The sequence below is a fragment of the Meles meles genome, chromosome 12 (assembly GCF_922984935.1).
Source record: "Meles meles chromosome 12, mMelMel3.1 paternal haplotype, whole genome shotgun sequence".
NCBI classification, from domain to species: domain Eukaryota; kingdom Metazoa; phylum Chordata; class Mammalia; order Carnivora; family Mustelidae; genus Meles; species Meles meles.
Window position 1 is genome coordinate 9,377,018 of NC_060077.1, and position 15,414 is coordinate 9,392,431.

Genomic DNA, 15,414 nt, shown 5'->3' on the forward strand with positions numbered 1-15,414 from the left:
CTGAGGCCACGACAAAGGGCTCCCTGTGGAATGTGGGCGGGGGGGTGGGGTGATGACAGGCAGACGTCCGGACCATTCGGCAGGGCCAGGCATGAGGCTTGCTGGCGAACCGAGAGCTCCACAGCCCCTGCGACCAGCCCCTCTCTCCGTCCATGAGTCCCTGATGAGCCTAGGTGAAGGTGGAAGGCGCCATGTATGGTTCAGGCTGGATAACACTAATTATTATTATTACTGCTGTAACAACTTTCATCTGTTAAGCCTTACTCCGTGCCAGGTGTTATCGACGGGCAGTCGCAGGTATTAATCCTGGAGAATCCTAGGGGGTAAATACCGTCATTCGCTCCTGCTTTGTAGATGAGTAAACTGAGGCACAGAGAGGGCAGACGCCCTGCCCAAGGGGGCACCCGGTTACTAGCGGCCGAGTCAGGAGTCAGACCTGGGCTTTTGGCCATCCTGCTGGACTGAGTCTTTGTATCAGCAGGTGCATGCTGGTGCCCCTTCCGCTTGCCCCGGGGTGTGTCCTCATACCCGCTCTATGACCTCGAGCACCGCGCTCGGCCTCAGCTCTCATCCGTACGGCAGGACGAGGGTGCCTACCTCCGCTGGGAAACCTTGGGGCTCAAGGAGGCGATGCCTCTAAGGCTCCTGGCACAAGTGAGCATGGACAGATGTCACTCCCCCGTCTTGCCTTCTTGGGGCCGCCCAGAGCACTTCATTGACCTCGCGTCCCAGGCCAGCCGGGCTGAGGAAGGATGTGCTCGGGGCGAGACAGAGAGACAGGAAAGGAGCCCTGACTTTTATAAGCCTGGCTTGTAAATGGCGAGTGCGCGTGCGTGGATGGGTGCGTGGGTGAGAACCTGGAGATGCCCAGCACGTGGGCCGTGCCGGGGCCGGTGCATTTGCACCTGACTCCAGATGGCAGCTCGTTTCCCACGTCCCCAGGACACATCCCCGTGCCTGGCACACAGTAGACGCTTAGTACACCGTAGTGAGGAGGACGACGAGTCCTCGCTGGGGAGACGGCGGCGTCCACGATGCCCTGCCTTCCGACGCAGGTGTGGGAGCGAACCGTGCTCCATGCCGGCCTGGTGTTCGCCTCTCACCGAGGGTCCTGTGTTGGCAGCCAAAGAAGCTTGTTTTAAACCTCCCCCACCCACCCCCCCACCGCCAGCTTCCAACCCTCTGGAAGCCTTCACCCTGTCCTGTGTCCCTGTAAGATGGCAGGGTGTTATGTTTCTCCCTTCTCAGGTGAGGCCTGCGATATGCCCATGACATTAAACAGCAAAGGCCAGTTCAGCCTCTGAATGCCGTTGGCCAAGTTGCTCTGATCTTGACACCAGACGGAGGTGGCCTGAGAGGGAATAGCAGGACGGCTGTCTTCCACAGAGCCGTCCGTTCCCCTCGCCCCGTCCCGCCCCCGCCTCCCCTTCCGGCCCAGAACCGTTTTCCCCTCTGCCGCTCGTGGCCCCGGCAGGTGAAGTGCTATTCTTCAGCCCTCGCGTGTGGGAGGGTGAAAAGAGAGAGCAAGGAGGGAAGAAAGAGGAAAGTCGGCCACTGGCTGTGTCCTTTTCTTCCCGAGCGTGTTACAAACCAGCAGGGTCGAGGCATCGAGAAGCTTTCAGGGCCTCGGCAGGCCGCGGTACCCGCAAGCGGCACCGAGAGAATATAATGGTAGAGAAGCAACCCGCCCGCAGAAGCCTCTGTTTCAGACCCCGCGCAGCCAGGGAGGCCCGGGCAAACGGGCTTTTACTTGGCTGGGAGCGCAGCTCTGCTTCCCGCCGTTGTCTTATTCCAGCTGGGAGGACTGATGGGCTGTGGTTAGCGGTTGTACCTTTCACCTCCGGAGCCGGGAGCGCAGACATGACCGGCATGGCAAGCGGCTGGCAATGGCGCCTCCCCCACCTGCCAGAGCCGGCCCAGGCCGGGGCGGGAGATCCGCTCTCTTTGGGTTGCAGGCAGGTGCCCGGCCGGGGCGGGGGGCGGGGGTCACGAGCTTCCAGCACATGCTGCCCACCCCCAGCCAGGCGCTGAAGGGGCAGCCTGCCCCCTGCCCCTTCGCCCGCTGCTCTCAGCCAGAACGTGAGAGATCGGCCCTCTCCCTGGTACCCCTTGTGTGCTCGGTTCCCCCATCACACCCCTCGCCCCCGTCTTCCTGCCACTTTGTGTTCCCTTGTGCGATACTCTGATGTCTCTTCTCCCCGTGAGGCCCTGCCCTCCAGGGCACGGGTCCTTCTCCGCATCTCCCCCCCCACCACCACCACCGTGGTCCTCTGTCTAGCACCGTGGGCGCTCCTTAACTGTCCATGGGCCGGGCGCACGATTGTCCCATCGGCCCATTCTGACCCAGCGTCTCGTCCCCAGCAGCCACGGTGCGGGAGTCCGTTCAGTCCCTCCTCACTGTCACCCCACGGGAGGGAAGGCCAGTCGCAGGGACGCTGGACGGTTAGCCGTGCAGCCAGCCCCGGAGCCCCACTTGGCCTGAAGCCAGCTCTTCCACCTTGAGCCTCCGCCCACCACCAGTCTAAAAGAGGCGGCCATGTGACTTGGTATTAAAGACCAAGTCAGGTGCCGGAGAAGAAGGGAGAGGGCTGAGTGGAGGACCTGCTCTGCGCAGGGAGCACAGTCAAGGGGTTTGGGGACGCAGTCCCGTTTTGGCCTCCCACCTCTCTGGAAAGAAATGCTGTTCTTGTCGTTGTGAGGCCCACACTGAGACCCAGAGAGGTCTAGTGAATTGCCAGAGGGCACACAGCTATGCACACTGCAGGACACCTGACCCTAGCTCACCACGCCCTATTCCGCAGAAGCCCCCACATCCCCAGTTGCCCCCGCCCCTTATCAGACCGGGCCTCCCAATCCAGGTAGGGCAGTGGTTGCAAACCAGAGCCCACAGCCAGATCCAGCCTGCAGCCTGTTTTCGTAAATAAAGGGTTTTTGGCACACGGCCGTGCCCGTTTGTTCCCACGGTCAATCCAGCCGTGTGCTCGCACTGTGAGGGAGGAGAGGGGCTGCCGCGGAGACCTGTGGCCTGTGAAGCCAAAATGGTTTACTGCCTCACCACTTACAGAAAAGGCCTGCCCTGGGGCTCGAGAAATGGCTGCCCTTATTTTATCTAAAAGCCACGGGGGTAGCTAATTCCTCCTACCATGAGCTCTCCTTTCTCAGAGCATATAGAGTTCTAGAAGCATCACGGCCACACCCTCCCCCATGCCCACCCCACTGAAGTTTCTGCTTAAGAACTCCAGCTCTCCCCAGGAAGGAGGCCCCATCATTCTGCCCTTCACTGGCTCTGTTCATTCGTTCATTCATTCATTCCTGTGCTCGACTCTGTATTAACCACCTCGTGTTCAAGCCTTTCTCAGCCCTGAGGACCAAGCAGTGAACGGAAGAGAAGGCCCCTGCCCTCGTGGAGCTGGTATTTCAGGTGGAGAGACAGATGACAAAAGAGACAAATAACAAAGTTAGGATAATAGCAAGCCCTATGGAGGAAATTAGAAAGGATAGCAAGATGCTCCTGGGAGTGGGGAAGAGTGGAGAGATTTCCCCCTCCTCTTGGCACAGCCCTGGACTGGAAGAAGTTTTTCCAAGGAGTGGTTTGTTTGTTTTTTTTTGGTGGGAGGAAGAAAGCCAGCCAGCCAAAGTTCCAGGGGATAAACATTCCAGGCACAGGGACCCGTAGGTGCAAAGGCCCTGGGACAGGAGCATAGTCATAACAGGCCACCGTGGCTAGAAAACAGTTCCAGGACAGAGAATGCTAGGAAACAAAGCTGGATAGAGGCCAGCGGAGTTCCTTGTGGGGCCTGGCAGGGAGCCTGGCTTTTATTCAACAGAAAGCAGGAAGTTCCTCAAAGATTTAAGAAGGAGGATTTACATCGTCAGACCTTTTCCTCCCTGTTCCATGGGGCCTGCATTGTGGAGGGGCAAGAATGGAGGTGGGAGTCCCATCGTGGTCCTCACAGCAAGCAGGGGCAGTGGCCTGGGTGGGAACAAAGACCGTGGGGATGGAGAGCAGGTGGACTGAGCCTGTGTGGTGAAGGGAGAGCCAGCCTAATTTACTTCCGGAAAGCATGAGGGAAATTAAGGCCGGTGTGGCGATTTCTGCTCGGAGCCACTCAGGATGGTGGTGCCTTGTGATGATGAAGCCCAGGAAGCTGGGAAAAGCAGGTGGGGGTTGGGGGGGTGCACATGGGGTTTGAGACACTATTAGGACTCCCCGTGGGATGTCAAGCAGATAGATCTATGAGTTCGGAGCTCAGGGGCGAAGTCTGGACTGAGATATAAATTTGGAAGTCATCAGCATACAGATGATATTTAAAGCCTGCAACAGTTCACCATTCCCCCCCTTCCGTAACTTAATCATTCCTAGGACGGCACATTTTCAAAAGATCGGGGACCAGGAGAGCCCGTTATCCCTACGCCAGCCCTTGCAAATATGCCTTCTTGATCTTGGTCATGAAAACATAATCATCGGGCTTTAAAAATCACAGTCAAGAAAGTTCAAGCAAGTATGTGAAGTCACAGAATTTATTATTCAAAATATCCCTTCGCTGTGGATCTTTCCAGCTCCCTGGAGACTGAAGGTTCCTGTAAGCTCCCCTCATTTTTATTCCTCCGTTTGGGTGCCTCTCGGTCCCTCCTTAAGGCCTCATAGAAGCAGGCAGCCCTTCCTCCAGAGGCATCAGAGGAAGCCGATGAGGGTGATTGTGCCACTTGCCACCGCAGGGACGAGGACTGGCCTGAGAGGCGTCTTACCCCTGCCCTCTCAGAAGGGCACTGCCTTCCCTGGCCAGAGTGCTGTATTTTGTTCCTTCTGGGTGGCACCAGGAGAGAGGCTGAACTTGGCCGGGAGACCAGCTCTTTTCTCAAGTGCCCCAAGCCGTCCCCGCTGCTGGAGGCAGAGTCGAGCGAAGCCACATGAAGAAGCGGGAATTGTTTTGGTCCCGCAGCTCCTCGGCAGCAAGGGTGCAAATGGCCGGCAGTAGGGAGGGACCCACGTTCAGACAGTCAAAGGCTTCCCCCCCGCCGAGGTGCTGGGGAGGCCAGAGGGGCCCGGAGCAGGCGGGAGCAGGTGTCTCCAGTTCACTCCTCCTCCTCCTCTCCCCTCCTTCCTGCCCCACGCCCGGAGCCTCTTGGAGCGGTGTTTTGGAAATATTTCCAGGCGCTTCAGCAATATCCTCCCCACTCTCTTCCCCTTCCCCCGGGAACGGCTGTCCGTGCGGGGAAGGCACTTGCTCCCAATCCAGCTAAATTGTTATTGACTTGTGTTCTCTGCGTTCCGCAAACATTTCACTCAGCCGTCGCCAGCGAGGCCAGGAATCCCTGCTAGGGCTAACGGGGAAACCAGCTGTGCCGGGCCATTTCTCCTGCTCTTCCTCATCGATCACAGAATTCAACTGACAGAAGGAGAATTTCAGAGTGACTTGGGAGGGGAAGGGGCTGGGCCCGGATTGGACAGGGGTTCGGGGACCTGGGGACCAAAGTGCTGGAAACCGGGTCAGGAGGAGGGTAGGCTTTCCCTCCAGGGTTGTGGCTGGTGGCAGGGGGCGGCCAAGTTGGCTTCTGAATTGTCGGTTGGCCAAGGTCGGAGGAACCCACGAGAAACAAGACGGAGGTTTTCGTTACTGCTTCGTGGCCACGAGTGAGACTAGTGGGGTTCTGTAGACAGAGGAGACCATAAATCAGAGGCTGCCCAGGTGAGCCATCAACTGAGCTCTGCCGAGGGTCTTTGTTTTACCTATAAAATGTGCACAGGTGGGGTTTGGTTTTGTTTTTGTTTGTTTTTAATGAATCACCACTATTTTGCTATCAGAAGATTTGGCCTGGAAAATTGAGATTCTGGCCTCTGGAAAAATTAGGTCTGACCACGCTGGTACTGTGGGACCCATAGGGCAGCTGGGGCTGGGTTGCCGCAGTCTGCGGCCTGCCCTATCGTCTCCCTCCTGTGCCTGCCTGACTGCTCGAGGCCCGCGCACATCCAGATCTGGTGCGGATTTCCTTCCACCTTGACGCCCTGAGGACACATTACCGTGTCCTCCCTTCCCAGGGCTCCCTACTCCCATGCCAGGGCTGTGCCAGGAGGAGGGGGACAGGAGGTTTATGCCCATCAAGCCTCTACTAGAAACGGAAAGATCCCTGCAGGCCCAAGGCAGGGGAGTGGGGGATGCCTTCCAGGGGTTCCGCTTCCTTTTCCTTTGTTGCATGCAATGAGTCACCTTCACCTGGCCACTCCCCGCCTCTCCAGCCTGCACCAGCCTCTCCAGCATCTGTAACTAATGCAAACACATGCAGGACGGAGCCTGAAAGCCCCCAGGCTTAGCCCAGCTCCACAGCCCTACCACAGGCTAAATCCATGGTAATCCAGGCCCTGTGGATGGGGAGCTTCCAGGCCAGCTGCCTGGAACGCACGGAGGGCCACCTCCCAGGCTGCACGCAGTCTCCTGCTTCCCAGCGAGCCAGGGCCCTTAGCACCGTGGTGACTCATAAAGGCAGTGATCATTGGTCTCAGTAGCCAATGCCCGCCCCAGGCCACTCACATCAGAACCTCTGGGGGTGGGGTCCCAGCTCCGCTGGTTTCTAGATGATTCTCTTGGGTAATGGGGTGAAGGCAGCAACTGCAGGTAGGTGGTGCTGCGGGGGCTCTGTCTGTCCAGTCCTTTTCTGCCAAGAGCTCTTTCCTTTGGGGAGCTGTGCGGGTGTCTGCGCTGCGGGGCGGGCCACTGGGCCCCGGGACCGCAGGCATCACTGGTGTGATGGGCCGTGGGGTGAGTGTGGTCAGCTGACTTCCCTAGAGCCGCTGCTTGCGCATCTGACAAATGGGACAGTAATACCACGCAGCTTGTGGGATTTCTCCCCGTGCACACCCAGCCTGCCGCCCAGAGCCAGCAGGTGCCTGGGACAGGGAGGCCCAGGGAATGCAGGGGTCCTCCTCTGCTTCTCAGCTGCTCCTGGGCGGCCCTCGGCTCGCTCCCACCCCGGGGGCCCGATTCGGCCCCCGTGGCTGGCGGTTCCAAATATCCTTTAGAGTTTTCTCCACGGCTGCGGCCCCAGCACCAGGCCTGGCACAGAGCATGGGCTCGCTTTCAGGTGGGTTCACGGGCCCCCTAGGGCCGCTCCACCCATTTCTGGAGAAACTAGAAATGGAGACTGTTGCGTAGCATCTCCCCTTTGTTTGCAAATTAGTAACTACCGCTTTTAAATCTTAAATGGAGTCAGCAAAGGCAAACGCTCTACCGGGGATCTGTGTCGTGTGGGAGGCTTCCTTTCCTTCGGTCATCCGGTCACCTGTAGCCGTGGTGTTCTGGTGCAGGTTCCCCAGGGGCAGAGCCTGAGACGCGGACTTGGCTACCAAGCAGATCACCTCAGAGGTGAGCCCAGGAAGCGCATGAGGAACGGGAAGGAAGCGAGGGATCCAGCCCAGGGGCCACAGCGAGCAGGCCCACCGTGGGCCCCCACCAGGGCCCTCCAAGATCTGTGGGGCACACACCTCCGAGCTGTCCCCCAGGAGTCGAGGGAGCGGGAGCATGTGTCCACCGGCTCCCCATAAAAACACCTCTCTGGTGGAGGGTTTCTCCGGGAGGCTTATGTCCCCAACCCCTCCAGCCGGCCCTGTGCCAGGACATCACATACCCTGGAGGCCAGAGACAGCCACGGACATGTCCTGGAGCCACGTTCTAGTGCTGCGGGCGGCCACCAGGATGGGGCACCCACGGTGGCTCCGGCGCTGGCCCAGGGCTACTATGGCTGCCCCTGTTTGGTGTCCGTCCTGGAGCCGGAAAATGGGCCAGCCTTCCCTGAGCACCCGCCAGGGGCTGTGGGGAAGACCTAAGGGGCACCCATCTGAGCGAGCAGGGTACCTTCAGTCTGTGTGGGACACAGAGGCGGCCCAGCCGGAGCAGCGGGCTCTGATCCTGGCAGCCGGGTCCAGCCTCCCCTGGCTGCCAGCACCTGCTCCTCTCAGGGTCCCTGCAGAAGTCCCCCGTCCCCCGCTCTGCTCGCCCTTCCTCAGTGCTCTGCCTCTGGAACAAAACCCCATGAGGCGCTTTCTGTCGTCCTCCCAGCAGCCTCCCCCCCCTCCACTCGCGCCTTCCTGTCTGCCTGCCTGTGCCTTCCACGCGGGGCGACAGCGCCAGCCAGGGCCAGGAGAGAGACGCGGGCTGGCATTCTGTCAAGGAATTAATTGAAAAATAAAATCATTAGATGGGAACTCCAGAAATGCAAAATGGTGGTTGGAGGGGGGGAGGGGCGGGGAGGGGGGCAGGACTGGGGGGTTGTTGGGGGACGGCTGAGTTTTTTGTCAAGTTAATTTCTTGGGTATTGATGTTCGGTGACATTCACTTGTTGTTTATCTCCGGGTGCAGCTGTAATGCTAAAAGAAAATGCACAGCTTGTTTCGTTTATTTATTTTACACCTTTCTCCGATTCTGCATTATGTTTGTTTGGTGAAAACCCACTGAGGCTTTTGATGTCGAAGAAGTGGGATTTCAGCAGCTGTTTCCTGCAAGCAGGGTGCTCGGCGCGCAGGCAGGGCCAGGGCCGGCGGGCGGAGCTGGGGGTCGTGCGGTGGGGACTCAGGCTGACGCGTCCCCTGGTGGTGGGCGTGGGGGAGTGACGGGGGGGCCCGGCCCGAGTCGGATGCGCCAGGCCCGCGAGAGCAGTCACAGCTCCCAAGTGCTGAGTCCTTAGTGTGAGGGGCTCCATGCACAGACTCGCAGACGCCCACGGCCGCCCCGGGAGGCGGGTCCTGTCTTCATGCCCCACATATGGACAGGGAAGCCGAGAAGCAGGGAGCTGAAATGACTTGCCCAAGGTCACCGAGCCTTTAGGCGGCAGAGCAGGGGCCTCAGATCGTCTGACCTGCTGCCTACACCACTCGCCCCGCAGGAGTCCGTGGATCCCCCCGTTTTCCAGCATGGGGTGGGGAACGGGTACCATACCTTCCGTAGCCTTTACCAACCAGATCGTCTCACTCATTTATCTAATAGTCATCCATCACCTGCCATCACTAGCCATCCTGACAGTCCCCACCCTGTCGGCGCCCACCGGCCTAGTGGCAAAGCGAGACACTACGCCAACACCCACAGCGAAGGGGTTAGAGCAACAGAGATGTCAGTCTGGCCGCCACCCGCTGGGGCCCAACCAGGAGCCAGTCACTGCTCCTTTCCCTCCGTTAATTCTCCCCACGACCCCCTGAGGTCGGTGTTGGTGGTGCCCCCGCATTACAGGCAAGGAGACTGAGGCAGCAAGAGGCTGGTCAGAGGGGCCTGAGCCTGCATTCCCGAGGGTGTATGCTAAATGCTGAGGGAGGGCGTGCAAGGTAGCCCGGGGAGGCTCATGCCGGAGGGAGAAGCCTGCACCTGCTCCGGGCAGAAGGAGGGACTTACCTGTGGGCCTGCGGGTCAGCTGATGGTGGCCACAGACAAAGCAAGGGAGGAGGAACTGTCCTACTCCCCCCCCCCGATTTTATACATGAGGGAGTGAACCTTGCGGGGTACGTGCCCCCCAGAAGACACACAGCTAGGAAAGTGCCAAAGCCAGGAGTGTGTGACCCTAAGGCCAGACGTGATGACCACACGCCTGTCTCGGTGTCTTAGGCTCCCGTGCAGCCTTGGCCATGGCCCACGCGCCAGGCCAGGGCCCCTGAGAGACGCCCCGTGGCACAACCCAGTGTATGTGGCCTGCAAATGGGACAACTGAGGCAGGACCCCGGGGCTGCTCTGTGGCAGCTGGGAGCATTGGGGGGTGCGCCTTGCCCTGCACCTCTGTCTCCCCAGCTGTGAAGTGGGGGTGATGGCACCCCCTCCTGCAGGGGGTTCCTGAGACTCAGCTGAGGCCCTGCCTGTGTGTGTCCTGCTGGCTGCGTCCCCCTCCCTCTGGGCCTCAGTTTCTCCAGCCAGATCACCCCTCCAGGGTCTGCCACGGGATTGGCCCCACTGCCTGTTCCAGGAGGGGGAGCTGAGGCTCGGAGTGGGGAAGGCCCCACCGCCACCAGCAAGGGGAGGCAGTGGACTGGAACCCAGCTCTGGGTGGCGTGGCTTCTCTTCACTCTGCTGTGGCTGTGCCGCGGGATGTTGGGCTCCTAAATGATTGTCAGATGGCTGCAGAGGAGGAGAGCGTCTGGTGCCCAGTGACTCAGAGGAAGGCGAGAGGGCAGCTGAGGGCAGGGCTGGTGTTCCAGGCACAGGCGTGGAAGAACCGGTTCACCAGTGTTTAAGACCGCGAGGTCCGCTCCCAAGCAGACTGAGCATGGCTGGTGCCCATGGGCCTCGGGGCCGAGGTTGGGAGGTGCCCACTGGTTCAAAGGGTGGGACATGCCGGGCAGCCATGATCACAGCCGCCTGCGGGATTGAGACCAGCACAGTGGGGTCAGAGGGCCGGAGCTGGGAGTCAGCTAGGTTCTGGCCACGTTTACATTGTCATCTCCTCCGGGAAGCCACCCTGATAGCCCACACGAAGCAGGTTCTCCCCACCACGGCACTAACCCTGCCGTAGGTTGTGGTTGTGTGGCTCCTTCTCTATCTCCCCTCATGGGACCAGGAACGCCCTCAACGGGCCCGTCCCACTCACTCCCAGGCCTGGTTCAGAGCAGCCACTGCCTAGTCTCTGCCGTGAGGGGATGAAAACGTGAACAAAGGTGGTTAAAGACTGCTTTGGGTTTGGTCCCTCCTTCTGCGTGTCCTTCAGCAGCCTGAGCTCTTGAACCTCATCTGTGCCTGCTGTATGACGCGCGCTGTTCTAGGCCTTGAGGGCGCGGGCCTTGACCGTGCACTCAGACACTGCTTCCTCCTGGAGCTGGCCTCCCAGCGGGAGACGCAGACAGTAAGCTGCACAGTAAAACACGGGTGAATGCCGCGGAGAAGCACAGACGGGGAAGTAGGGCGGGGCACGGGGAGCCTTGTGGTTTCAAACAAGATCAGGGAGTCCTCTCTGCAAAGCTGAGTCCCCCACATTGCTCCCTGGGGGAGGAGAGCTCCAGGCAGAGGGAACGGCAGGTGCAGAGGCCCGGAGGTGGGGGCCAGCAGCCAGGAAGGGACCCTGGGTGGCTGTCGCCACATGAGCACGTGCGGGGAGGGTGTAACCGGAAGTTCACGGAGGTGACAGGTCCCCTGTGTGGCTCACAGAGGTGAGCCGTCCTGACAACCTCAGCTTTTCCCCCAAGTGAGCCAGCAGCACAGGGGCCAAGACAAAGGAGCCACAGGTGCTGATCCGCCGGGTGCCCTGAGAGCCGTCTCTGGGAGGGAGGGGAGGAGATGTCCACTGTCCTGGCAGCTCTGGCCTGGGGCGGGGGGCCACAGCGGGGTAGGGGTGCTTGGGATGCAAAACGGACTGAAGGCTTGAGCCCCAGGACGCACAGGAAAAACCCACTCCCTTGCCGGTGCCTCGGTGCCGTCAGGCTGCGGGGAAGACCAGAGAAACCTTGAAGGTGAAGCCCACGGCTCTGCCACCACAGCCTGGGAGCTCGCACCCCCATTGTTAGTAACTAGGAGGGGGCGTCCGTGCTGGGCTCACAGGCCCTATTTCGCTGCTCTTCTATTTCCCGGCTCCCATTACCTGCCCACAAATTCAATTTCCCGAGGCCATTGTGCACCTCCCAAGCCTGGCGATTAGAAGGAAACCCAGAGCGTGGAGGAGGCCACGAGGAGAGGAAGCGTGTGTCTGAGCCCGGGGCTGCTGCCCCTCCCTACCCCCTGCCCATCCTGCCCCTTCTCCTTTCCATCACTAAAGCGGTGGATACAGCTGCTGGGCCTGCAGGCCCCTGTGCCCCCGGGGTGGGGGGGTGGGGGCTCTGCAGAGACCCACATGAGACACAGGCCCTCGGGGGCTCCTGGTCCAGTGTGGAGTCAAGACAAAGGGTCACAGGAAGGTTTGTCCCCCCGGGAAGACTTCACAGAGGAGGTGCTGTTTGAGGATGGGCTTGGGACTGTCTGCAGCTGCCTCTGAGCAAATCCACGTTCTCTGGGACTGAGGCTGGCCATTAGTGAGAGGTCAGACTGCCAGAGGGACTGGCGGCAGGTTGGGCCTGAGAGCAGCCTCCTCCCACCCCCAATCCTCCCGGGCAGTTGTCCCCATCTCCCTGGCGTTCTCTAGCCAACAGCGGAGACTCATGAGATGTGGGGAGACTGACTGGCGTTGCTGAGCTTTGAATCCTGCCTTTCAGCCCTTGTAGCTCAGTAACCTCAGACTTCCCTGTCTGTGGCCCAGCTCCCTGCCCCCGTAAGAGGCGGAAGTCACCCATGCCTGCAGGACTGGTGGTTGTTGCACACAGTAGGTCCTCAGTAGTGTTTGGGGCCGAAAGGGACTGTGTGAGCTGAGCCCAGTGTGCGTTCTGGTCATGCCGTGCATCTGCCTCCCTTTCCCCTCGCCTTGCAGAGAACTCCTCTGCATCCTTCAAAGTCCAAGTGAAATAGCCCCTCCCCTGCAGAGCTGCCTGTCAGTGTTCTTCCCTGCATCCCTGCGCTGGCATCTCGGAGCATGATTTCACCCAACAGTCACTGAGCTCCTGCTCCATCAGGCGCCTTCTGCACCATTAAGAGTCTGTAGCCTCCAGGAAAGCCGGAGAAGCTTCTACTTTTTTCCCCAACAATTGCTCTCGCTTGACTCATCCTCTCTCAAGGTGTTCCGCTCTCTGCAGGCCAGCCCGAGATCCATCAGCCTCTGAGGGGCTGGGAGAGGCCCTCCTCGCTCCCTTCCTAACTGGAGCCTTTGCCTCTGTGGGTGGAAGGAAGCCAGGGAGGGGGAGGCGGGCTGAGCCGAGCCGGAGAGTTCCTGGGGCCGGGGAGAGGCAGCCCCGGAGTGAAATCGGAGACTAACTATCCATGTTTGTCTCTCCTCTCCTGTGTTTTCTACACCCTCCCTTTGGCTTCTGGTCCTCTGTGCCTCCTCTAACTCCCTTTCCCCCCGGTGCCTCGTCTCCTCTCTCGCCTCCCCGCCCTCCATTTTGCTCATCCCGGTCCCTCTCCTTCCTGCCATTTCTCTCTTCCCGCCTCCCACCCCTCTCGGCTGTTCTTTCCTCCTCTCTTGCCATCTGGGCTCCCACAGAGCCCCCGAAGAAAAAGCGGTCTGTGGTGTTGGACGAGATCCTGGAGCAGCTGGAAGACAGTGAAAACGACAGTGAGGAGCAAACCCTTCAGCTGCGAGCTGGCACCGAGAGGGTACGTGGCTCCAGGGCCCTGGGGACTGGGGACAGCCGCTCCGGCTTCTGCGCTCCTGGCGTGTGGGCTGGGGGAGGTGGGGGAGTGCCAGCGCAGGGGAGTGCAGGCGACCCCGCCCTGCCCCAGCCTCAAGTCAGAGGGGACGGTGTCTGGGTGACAATCCAGCAGTCCCCACACATCTGCTTTGTGCCCAGCACCCAAGGGCCGGGGGGGCGGGTGAGACACAGCCATGATAGGAAGTTTCTCATGGCCATACCAGGACCTGGAAGCCATGAGAACAAACCGCCCGCCAAGCCTGGCCGTCCGCTGCTCCCAGATGGGGAGACAGCGCCCCCCCCCCTTGCTGGTCAGGGGGTCAGGGCACACAGGGACTCGGGGTCCCACCTCTGTCCTGCTGCATGGGAGCAAGTGTGGCATCAAGGGGTCAGGACAGGAAGCCCCCATTCTACCCCACACTGGCTGGGGATCCTGGCCTGGTGACCTAAGCTCTCTGGGCCCAGTGTCTGCCTTGCACCCCGGCTCCCACCTCAGACAGGTTTAGTGGGGAAAACATGCCGCCGTGGCCTGTGAACTGCCCCGCCGCAGTGGAAGACCAGCTCAGAAGCTTCTGTTCTTGGCCTCCCCTCCAGGGCTGCTAGCTGGAGCTCCTACATCTGCCGGCCACGTGCGGGAGTGCTCACAGCCGGGGACCTGGCCTCTGTCCTGCCCCAGGATCCCCGGGGATGTCGAGCCCTGGTTTGACCACCAGGGGCTGACCCGAAGCCCACATGCCAGCCAGTTGAGCCTAAGATGCGACTCTGATGGCCGATACCCCTGTCACGGGCGGACGACTCTGAAATGCATCCCAGCCCCGTCAAAAGACTTGTCCCAGGCTTGGGTCACCCACACGCACACCCCACTCCAGCCTAGAAATATGGCCTCCGCCGGGCTGGGGGGCCCTGCACTCAGCACACGCTGGGAGCCTGCCTCCCGGCGAGTAAGGAGCCGCTCACTTCTCTCCCCCGGGTCTCAGTCCCAGCCTCGCCGTTCTCAGCTGTGCGGCCGCAGACCAGTGAAGGCCCCTGCGACCCTCAGTTTCTCTTTCTGTCCAGTGGGAGTGGTATTGTGCCTTCCTGGTGTTTGACTACCTCAGTCAATCCAAGTAAAGCCCCGAGCAACGCCCATCAGCACTTTTGTTACTCCTTCATTTGGGACCTCGGGCTGGGGCTCCAGGGGAGAGTCCGGGAACCTTCTGACTTTGCTGAGAACTTGGTCTGGTTTTGGAGGAAGGAGGTTCCCATCTTCATCCAGTTTGCCGAGTGGCCTTGAACCAGAGCAACACTCTACCGCTCCGGTAGCCGTGGGAGGCTCCACACATGGCCCACGGGGCGGTGCTTCCTAATCAGTCCCGCTTCCCCGCCTTCCTCGTTCCCCAGCTTCCGCAGCAGGCTGACCTGCAGACGTCGGGTATATGCGCGGCACGCAGGTGGGGTCAGTGTTAAACCTCACCCAGCCCAGCCCCTCGGATGACCAGGTGCCCCAGTTGCATGGTTCTTGGGGTGACGGGGGTCCCCACCCTATTCCTCCCCACTGCTCGTCCTGTTTGGGGGCCTGTGGGTCTTTCCGGATGAACACACCATCCGTATCCACACCGCCAGTGCCCGGCCGATGGTGGGGGCGTGGTCACCACCCTGGAGGTCTCGGGCCCGTGGATCTGGCACACAAGGGGCCTCACGCACACCCACCTGACTTGGACGAAGGTACTAGAACGTTCCAGGGCAGGATCCGCCAACTCCTGCAGCCTGGTGTTGGGTGCCAAGCACAGGCTGTCCAGTCTGGGAGACCAGGTTCCCATCCCTCCTTCCTGCCCACCTGGCCTCTCTGACCCCAGCCCGGGGGCTTGCTCTCTGGACGGGACCAGCCACGTAAGCAATGAAGAGCAGTTGAGTCAACTCTCCTGGAGGTCTCAGGGTGCCCCATCACCCCCCTTTCATGCCGCCAAGGACGTCTCCGGTGGACGCCACCCTCATCGCCCCCCCTCCCTTAACCAAGGAGCACTGCATGCTCCACAAGCAGCCAGCAGGATCCAGCTGGATCCGTGAACTGGGTTACAGAAATACAGCTTACCTCAGGATTACCCGCACACTTGGAATAAAGTCACACTCCTCACCTCACAAGGAGGCCCTGCCACTTGTCCCTCCCTTACTTTGTGCTGGCCCTTCCAGGGCATTCCCACCCCAGGGCCCTTGCACTGGCTCTTCCCTCCGCCTGGGACCCCCCCTTCCCCCAC

The 15,414-nt window shown here is 60.5% G+C and overlaps 1 protein-coding gene across 1 annotated transcript in view; it reads left to right on the forward strand.

Moving 5' to 3' along the window:
* RBM19 (RNA binding motif protein 19) overlaps positions 1–14,311 on the forward strand; it is a 120,084-nt gene extending 105,773 nt beyond the window's left edge. Inside the window, exons 24-25 of the mRNA XM_046025706.1 lie at positions 13,033–13,145; positions 13,775–14,311. Of these exons, the coding sequence (XP_045881662.1) occupies positions 13,033–13,145; positions 13,775–13,783 (122 nt within the window). The 3' untranslated portion in view covers positions 13,784–14,311. The remainder of the gene's footprint in view (positions 1–13,032; positions 13,146–13,774) is intronic.
* The last annotated feature ends 1,103 nt before the right edge of the window (positions 14,312–15,414 follow it).